The sequence below is a fragment of the Lycium ferocissimum genome, chromosome 10 (assembly GCF_029784015.1).
Source record: "Lycium ferocissimum isolate CSIRO_LF1 chromosome 10, AGI_CSIRO_Lferr_CH_V1, whole genome shotgun sequence".
Lineage (NCBI taxonomy): Eukaryota > Viridiplantae > Streptophyta > Magnoliopsida > Solanales > Solanaceae > Lycium > Lycium ferocissimum.
The window spans coordinates 34,829,933-34,838,865 of NC_081351.1; the positions used below are offsets into that span (position 1 = coordinate 34,829,933).

At 38.3% G+C, this 8,933-nt stretch overlaps 1 protein-coding gene across 1 annotated transcript; it reads right to left on the bottom strand.

Moving 5' to 3' along the window:
* Positions 1-3,993: 3,993 nt before the first annotated feature.
* On the bottom strand, positions 3,994-8,266 carry LOC132035362 (vesicle-fusing ATPase-like). Its single transcript, XM_059425616.1, has 10 exons — positions 8,055-8,266; positions 7,797-7,963; positions 7,615-7,720; positions 7,430-7,529; positions 5,665-5,720; positions 5,521-5,583; positions 5,320-5,402; positions 5,050-5,183; positions 4,790-4,961; positions 3,994-4,368 (listed from the first exon to the last, which is right to left on the bottom strand). The coding sequence occupies exons 2-10, from the start codon at positions 7,892-7,894 to the stop codon at positions 4,341-4,343; spliced, it is 840 nt and encodes a 279-aa protein (XP_059281599.1). The 5' UTR covers positions 7,895-7,963; positions 8,055-8,266; the 3' UTR covers positions 3,994-4,340.
* Between the last annotated feature and the right edge of the window lie 667 nt (positions 8,267-8,933).

Below are 8,933 nucleotides of genomic sequence, written 5' to 3' on the forward strand. Positions count from 1 at the left end.
TTTATGGCGTATTTTTTTAGATCGTGGGCAGCCGAATCATAGTTTGGATTAGCTTGAGTTCGGATCATTTTGGAGAGCGTTTGAGGTATGTAAAGTAACCTTCCTTCCTTGGCATGCCTTAGTTAAAATAGACTATGATTCAAGCCTCGAGGAAACTCTCTCTCTCGCAATCCGAGCATGTCTATACTTCGTTTTGTTCCTTGGTATCCTTGTGTTGATATGACAAAACCTTGATCCTTATGACCTTGAAATTTATAAGTTGCAAAAGTTCCATGAAAGCTTATTTTTTTTTTTTTTAGTATATTCTTTAGTGATTCAAAAACTACGAACGCCCATAACTCTCACAGGAAAGCTCGGATTGCTTCGAAATTTTCGTAGAAGCTTGTATGATCTAGGAAGAGTATGTTTTCCATAGGAGGGCCCAGCTCGGGTCTATACCCGTCTGTGGGTCCCGCGACGCCCTTTTATGTAATTTCGATAACTTTTGGAAGGAAATGTTGTAATTATTATTCCGATTTCAAATATGACTATTTTACTTATCTTTTGGGATTATGACAACGATTTCATGCATATGATTTTTTATACGTAACTATGATTTCAAAAATTCTATTTGACCTGTTCCCGAGTGACGTTCGGAGGAAAACTTGATGTGACTAGAATCCCGATTTCAAGTACGGTCAGTTACTTGTCTTTGAGTTCATAATAATGATTCGATAACATATGGTGACCTTAGATTTCACGGGCGGGCCGGACTGGGTTGACGCTCGTCCGTGGGTTCCGCGACTTTTCCATGTTTGATTCCAACGACCTATTTTTTTTAGAACTTCATGTGGCTATGATTTCAACCCCCGAGCATGATTATTTAAGCGTTGTCGAGCTTGAAATGAAGATTTCTATGCATATGATTTTGGTACGTAACCATGGGTTTCGAAGTCTAATATGATATGTGATAATAGGATGATATGATGATTCATACACCGAGACCCTCACTAGAGGGCGGGACACGCTATGTATATGATGATATGATGATGACATGATTCTATGCACCGAGACCCTCGCTGCAGAGGGCGGGACACGCTATACACCGAGTCACGCACGCTATATGTATGTATGTATATATGGGATGATGATATGATCTTACTTACCGAGTCTCTCGCTAGAGGGACGGACACGCTATGTGTATACGCACGTGCTGAATGATTGTCCGATTGGTATATGATATGAACTTGTATGAATTATGTTCTGAAGGTAAGTTTTGTGGTTTTTGGTTCTGTATCCATGGCTCCTACTCCTTATTTAAAGTACGATTCTGCCTATTGTGTTTTCTCTCTCTCTCTCGCTTTACATGCTCGGTACATATTCGCACGACCCCTTTCTTCGGGGGGGCCCGTTTCATGCCGCGTGCCCACGGACGCGCGTGCGTGGTGATCCACCGCTTTAGGTCACTCTCTTCTGCTACTTGGAGTGCTCCTCTTCTTCCGGAGCTTATATTTTTGGTATATATATTGTTCGTGCATTTGTATATATTTGTTCATGGGTACGGCGGGGCCCTGTCCCGTCATAGGATTCTGTCTGTCTGTTTAGAGGTCTGTGGACATATTTTGTGGGTTGTGCCTACTTTTGTACGGTGGCGTTTGGATATGTTGTGCTTGGGCGATCCCATTCGCCGCGCGGCCGGTCCGCATATGTATATATGTTGTGTTGTTGCGGCCTGTGTGGCCTTTGTTGGTATTTTACGTACGCGGGGTTATTTTGGATAGTCCGTAAAACAAAGGAAACTCGCCGAAATTTTTAAAATTATATAGATTTGGAACACGGCCTTGCTCGCTCGTTATATACTTGGATGCGTTTGATATACCTTGTGATAGCGTTTGGTAGGTGTGTTTGGGTGCCCTGATCGGGCACTAGTCACGGCCTACGGGGTTGGGTCGTGACACTATATATATGTATTGCACTATTTTACTATATCGCGCCACGCTATAGTCGGCCAGGAAGGCGCATAGATGCGCACACCTGTAGTGGGCAGGTTATAATGATACCCCGGACGCGGGATGCCCCGGACGCGGGGTGATGATGACATGATGATGATTATGATGTACTCTCTCTATATATATATATATATATATATATATATATATATATATATGTGTGTGTGTGTGTGTGTGTGTGTGTGTGTGTGTATATGTGTGTGTGTATATATATATATATGTATATATATACATATGAAAAATGATTTTATCATGCATTGCGCTCGTATGATTGCGATGTCCGGGTTTCTCTTATCCTCATTTATGTTATATTATGTCTTACTTATGTCATTACTTCCCTACCTTACATACTCGCACTTTTATCGTCGGCCGACCGTCCCACTTTCTTGGCGCCGCATTTCGTGGCCGCGGGTCGTGACGGACAGTGGGAGGACCCTCTTGATGAGGATTGACGGCTACGGCCCGAGAAGTGCCATTTCTCCGGACTTGCTTATTTTGGTACATGTTATGTTCACATGTTATGCATATGTATCTTTTGGATATGACTAGTCCATGTCCCGTCCAGTATGTCATGTATATGTACTCTTAGAGGCTCAGACATAGTGGGGTATATAGATGTTATGTCTGGCCTCGTCGGCCCTGTTTTGGTTTTGATATTCTCTTGATAGCCTCGCCGGCTTTATGACACTCATGATGTTGCAGCGACCTTGTTGGCTCGCCTATGTATGTGTGTGTGTATGTGTGTGTGTGTGTGTTTATATGTTGAGTTATTGCATATTTCTGTATTTGGGGCTTTTCTGCGTGCAGGTGTCCCTCGAGTTATATTATATGATAATCATGGTATATGTTACGCCAGGTGGTATCCGACCTACGGGTCGGTGCCCGTCATGCTCCTCGGTGGGGTGTGACAGGTGATCTTTTATTTGTCGTGTATCTGTATTTCTCTTTATCAACTGTTTTGTTGCTACTGTATACATTGACCTGTTAGGTTTTCTTCCTAGATTTCTTGTTTATAGTCTGGGATGTATTCTAGCAATCAAATTTTTTGAACCTCATCTGAGGATCCTTGTACATCTCTCATTTCAAACATACTTCTGCAAGTTTACAGAGGCAGTATTTCAACTTTTGGTTTAGAACAAACACATCATTAAGAACATTTTACTGGGAAAGAACATAGTAATTCTTTCTTCATTTAGATACAATATTTTGATGAAGTCTCTGGAATTGCAGAAAATGTTATTAATGGGAATAGTTAATCACCGGAAGCATGGACGTTTTCTGGAGTGTACTTGCAATGTTAGAATGTCTAGACATTAAAAGTGGATTACAATACCAACGTGCTTTTGCTATAACACATGCCTATGGTGGATTAAAGAAATAATTTGGTGGATCTCTTTTCATGCAGAAGAAATTTGGTTGTCAGAAGATTCAGGAATAAAATGTATTTGTCGTCATTATTCCAATTGCAAAAAGCCGTTAGCTACATTCAGCAGTGAAACAAGTTTTGTAATGCTAGCATCTCCTTTTCTATTCTTTCATTAAATGCTTCACCAAGTAGTGAAACAAAGTTATGTAATGCCTGTATCTTCAATTCTACAGATTTTTTAATCAAATGCTAAGAACATCCATATGTCATAATCTTAATTTTCAAACATCCTGTGCGATGAACAGTTTCCCACTTCATTCAGCCCCAAGCTTGTGATCCTCCTCTACGTGGGGGTTCAATTTCCAAATTTCTACTGATAATTATGGAAGGATCAGACGTTACAGGCAGAAAAAGGCTCACCTATCGCCAATACACAGAACTTTTAGGCGTAGGTGATCTGGACCACCATAAAGATCCTTGTATTCAGAGGTCTTGAATCTCATTCTAATCAAGAACTATATCTCAATTTCTTCTGTATAAACTCAAGACAGGACACAGTAACATCTTAAACCTTAGGTAAACCCCATAATTGGTGCTCACCCTGAATATATCCTCACACTGTCAAAAAAGCAGTTGGGGTACTAGAATTAAAGGACAATTTCCTCTTGAATTTAGCGAAGATGATTATACAACTAACCAATAAGAGGTTTCATTCTAAATCAGTCGCAATTATTGAGACAAAGTATCCACCAGATGAGAAGATACTTATGACCCAAACCACATCCTCCATGTCCATGGCATCTCAGCCTTGCAGTAAAAAAAATTCAAATGCTTCAGTCATCACTGCTGACAACAATAATGCATATGGTGCAAGATGTTGGAGCAATAAAAGTCGCAAAAATTAACATAAAGACAATGTTTGTAAGTCTTGCATGAGCCAAGGGACCTCTAATCACTTCTATCCATATGTTTGGATATTGATGTATTCAAGACTCTGGTCGTTGAATTCCTTCTCTGCACATGCACACAATATAAGTTATTTTCAGAAAGTTTCCTCTCAAAAGACAAAACTCATGTCCATGTACAAAAGATATAGATCAAAATATATATATATATATATATATATACATATACATATGCAACCATCACAAACTAAATGGACAAATAAGCACCACTTAACTGTGACTGACACAATTTTAATTTACTTCTTCAGACCACAAGGTTGTTCATGACAAATGCTATATATAGTGGAGGGGAGGGGCTCTGAAGCAATTGAAAATAATAGAATATCAACATTCATGCTTTCACTAGATCTTCATCACCTAAACGGGAATGCAGAAGATTTATATATGTCCAAGGCAATTATTATATCATAGCAAATGCAAGGTTTCATATATAGTAATTCTTTCAAGTAGACCAGAACTTTAGATTTTACCTTTGCGATGTAAGTTCATAAATTGCCCTCTCAATATCCAGCTGCACAATTTTAATATCTTCCCATTTGGTTTTAGCTATATTCGGTTGCACATATCGATTCATAGCACGGGAGAATGCTGTCTGGATCAACGCCTCAAGGTCAGCTCCACTAAATCCATCTGTTAATCCAGCTGCACATTAAACATGTGTTTACTATCTGACCACTTGAATTATTCTTACAGCACAATACCTAAGATACAAAATTATTATTAAACTAACCAATTGCTGGGAGGTCCACATCTGGACCTAATGTGCCTGCCCATTGCATTCTTTTTACAATAATTCTCAGAATTTCCAATCGCCCCTCTCTATCTGGAAGACCTACTTTCAGGTGCAAATCAAATCTTCCCGGCCTACAATCACATGGGTGTATGTTAAAATTGAACTAAAGGATGTTGATATAGAGGATAGTAGAGGGCCAACTTAAGTCATCAAGCTATCTTTCCACTTCTAACAATTTTGGAACTTGACAGGAAATTAAAAGTATACCTCAGCAACGCCTTATCAATCAACTCTAGCCTATTTGTTGTCCCAACAAGCAAGATGTTGTGTAAGCCACTATAACCATCAATCTAATATCATTAAGACGTCAATAGTTAGACATAGTATCGACATCTTAATTAAGAAGAAAAACTAATGCATAGAGCTGGCCGTGGGGTGGCCCAAAGAAGTAAAGAGTTTGAGGCCAACCATTGTCAATAATTGATTCACAACCCTATCAGCTATTGTGTCTGACGAATTTGTTCCTCTTTCCTGATATCAATAGCCAAAAGTTAATAAGTTAAGAGATGCCAAAATAAGAAGAACAGAAGCTACACACTCATAAACGCTTACCCTTGCAATGGAATCTAGTTCATCAATGACTATCACATGAAGAGGACTTTCGGTACCTAAAGAAATCAATATCGTACGCGTCATTTCACGACCAAGCAGGCCACATGAAAGAAGAGCAAAATGACATTATATTACATAAACCACAATATAAGCTTCATCCCACCATGATGAACATACGCATTGATCTATTTTTGATGCATTTTTTGGGATTTGATAGGACTTTCCTGGTATTTATCAACACAACATTTTGTTCCACAGTTTCGTTAAAACTAATATCCAGCGTTTGTTAAATAGTTACGAAGACAAAAAGTACCCAAACTTAGAGATTAAAACTGTTCAAAAGTATATTTAAAAGACTTCATTTAAACCCATCCCAGACAAAATAGACCATTTTGGTCATCTTCTTGAAAGTTTGAGCCAAAGAAATGACCTTTTTGGGCAGTAGGCTATCTCAGTTCTCTTTATGAGACAAAGATGCATGGACGGCATACAATTTGAGAATAATCAACTATCTTCCACCACATTTTAGCCATTTCAGGCCATCTGCAAACGTTGAATATTTCTATTCCTGCTAACATCAGACTAGGCATTCTTCTAAATAATACCTAGAGGCTATAAATGACAAAACTCTTTGTTAGGTACATCCTCAAAGTAAGTTGTTAAGCTACCTCATTCCTATACTTCTGTCTAATGCTTTTTCGCAAACACCTACTCCTTGCTTTCAAGAATCAGGAAGTTTCATGATATCTGTCCACTTAAAAAAGTCATACAAATCGGAGGCCTAACTTTGATTAAAGCAAGTAGGAACGATTCAAACGCGCCTTCTTGCTGTTGAGGTTATGCCATATGTATAAAATCAAACTGCCCGTAGCCATATCAATTGCAAAGGCAGCCACAACAAGGAAAGGCACAGCCATAGCCATTGGGAGAGGAACCCATTTCCTGATTCTATCCCGGGCTATGCCTCTCACCAAGTTGGCAACTATGGCAAAGGCGAAAAAACCATAACAGAGCTGCAAGCAATGGTGGGGCAGAGCAGAGAATCCTTCAACACCTAATATTGCCATGTTCCTATAGATGAGTGCATAAGGAGCTTTGTACTGCCCTTTGGGGTCCTCTACAGCAAAAGATTTGTAGAATAGGAAAAATGTAAGAGATGCTACGATGCAGCCAATGGCAGAGCCAATAGCTTGGCTAAGTAGCATGGAACGCGGGGAAGTGAGGGTGAGGTGGCTCGTCTGTAAGGTGCCAGTTCTACCGAAATAAATGCAAAATCATGACCAGTGGTGAATATAACAGTAGAAAATTACACTGAGAAACAACTTTTTTTCGAAAATGATGTCTGGAAAAGGCTGCTGATAATAGTTGCCATGGCAAGACGCTTTGCTTGCCCTGGCAGACCAAGATGTGAAGTGCTGGACAATCAAATAAACAGCAACCAAAATGAAGAAAACAGGTTTCGAATTGACATCCTTCAATCTTGTTGTCATCTTTCTTTCACCCGTAAAGTTTTCCTCCTATCAACTTTCCCTGAGGTATGAAATCATTCTTCAAATCTAAATACTGGTATAAACACCAGATTAGAGGATGCATAATTGGTTTCAGTGTTTAAACAAAATGGCGACAATGTATGTACTATATTAACAACATGCGCACTGGAAATTGGAATAAGATATAGATAATGGTTAGAAAGTCAATGATAAATGATGATGGGATAATCACTCGACAACTAAAAACTAATCTAAAGCAGAGATTAGAAGCTTACCTTTCTCTCTAAAATCTTTAATGGCTGAACTGAAAATATCTCTTATCTGGCGCTCAGTTGTTCCGACAAATTGATTAAACAGCTCGGGACCTCTCACAACCTACAGAAAACAAAAACAAAAAATTTAAAGAAAGCAACTAATTAAAAGAAGAAATGATTTCCTTAAAATAAAAGCATTTACAAACCTGTAGCTTTCCGTTGAGAATTTTCGATATGGCTCGTGCTACCAAGGTTTTCCCTGTTCCAGGTGGTCCATGGATAATTAAGCCTTGTTGATGTTTGTAGCGAATCCTGCATTAGAACAAATGTAAAAATTATATTACACTAGTTAAGATTAATTTAAAATGGAGAAGATGAAAGGACGTACTCTCTTGTAAAATCCGCCGGCATAAAGCGAGGGACAACTAGCTTGAAGAAGACATCTTTGAGCTGATTCCCTAGTCCTCCAACTCCCAGAGATTTCATTTCATCCGCAAGCTCATTAATATTGAAGTCTCTTCTTAAAACTCTTTTGATTTCTTTTTTACCACTTACCTACATGTGAATAACTCCACATATTTAAAAGCGATAAAAAAACCTCATATAAGAATGTATTGGAAATGTTTGAATTCACCATTTTACGCACCTTAAATACATCTGACTCAAAGAAGTGTATCTCAGTCTTCTTCCCAAGTTGTCCTCTACCAGCTTTGCCAGCTTGTAGAGCGGCAAATGACACTCTTAAATGTATCCTTACACCCCCATGGTTGAAAAAGAGTAATTGTTTTTGACAAAAGATTTGTCTCTTGAATTGTTTTCTAAAATCTTTTTTGATATCTTCATAAGAAGCCTATAATACCAAAATAGTTAGATGTACATCCTCAACAATAAATAAAAGTAATTAAAAGTACACATCAGACACAACTAAGTTGTTCTGTATACTACTTCTTTGATGTTTAGGTTTGGCATTTGTCTTCAATTTTTCTATTAAGTATGTAAATCATATGAACTAATTTACATATTGCGAGCATTGTCTCAAATGACAAGACTTGTATGAGAGGTCTTGACATATGAAGATTTGAGATTGGCACTATTTCGTATTGTTGTCGGGACTTTTAGTCCAGTTCAAATTCATAATCTATCTGTCGACATCGCTTTACTACTGACTCCCAAAGAAGGTACCAATTTGCTTACAACTATTCTAGAAATTTTCATGGCTTTGGAGTCTTCTGTTAACTGATTTTGCACATGCACGTGAAGAAGATGGGCAAGAAAGAACTTAAAATGTATGTAAAACCAAGATTAATACATATACCCTGAGCCATCTATCCCAACATCCTGAAATAATTCCATAAAGATAGGAATCTTCGAGAGATGTATCCCCCAAGATATAATGATAAATCTCAAAATATATAAAACCAATTGAAGAGACAATTTTATAACAAGAGAAACACTTCGAGAAATTTAATAGCCCGCTACACTAACATAAAATGACAAAGAGAAGAAATCTGAAAGAACAAATAAG

What these genes read in the sequence shown, in the direction of transcription:
- LOC132035362 (XM_059425616.1), bottom strand. Translation starts at nt 7,894, where the DNA reads ATGAAATCTCTGGGAGTTGGAGGACTAGGGAATCAGCTCAAAGATGTC. An exon ending in TAAAGATTTTAGAGAGAAAG is followed by an intron (nt 5,721 to 7,429) that starts GTAAGCTTCTAA and finishes TGATTTCTTTAG; the next exon opens with GTACCGAAAGTCCTCTTCAT. An exon ending in TGAATCAATTATTGACAATG is followed by an intron (nt 5,403 to 5,520) that starts GTTGGCCTCAAA and finishes TAATGATATTAG; the next exon opens with ATTGATGGTTATAGTGGCTT.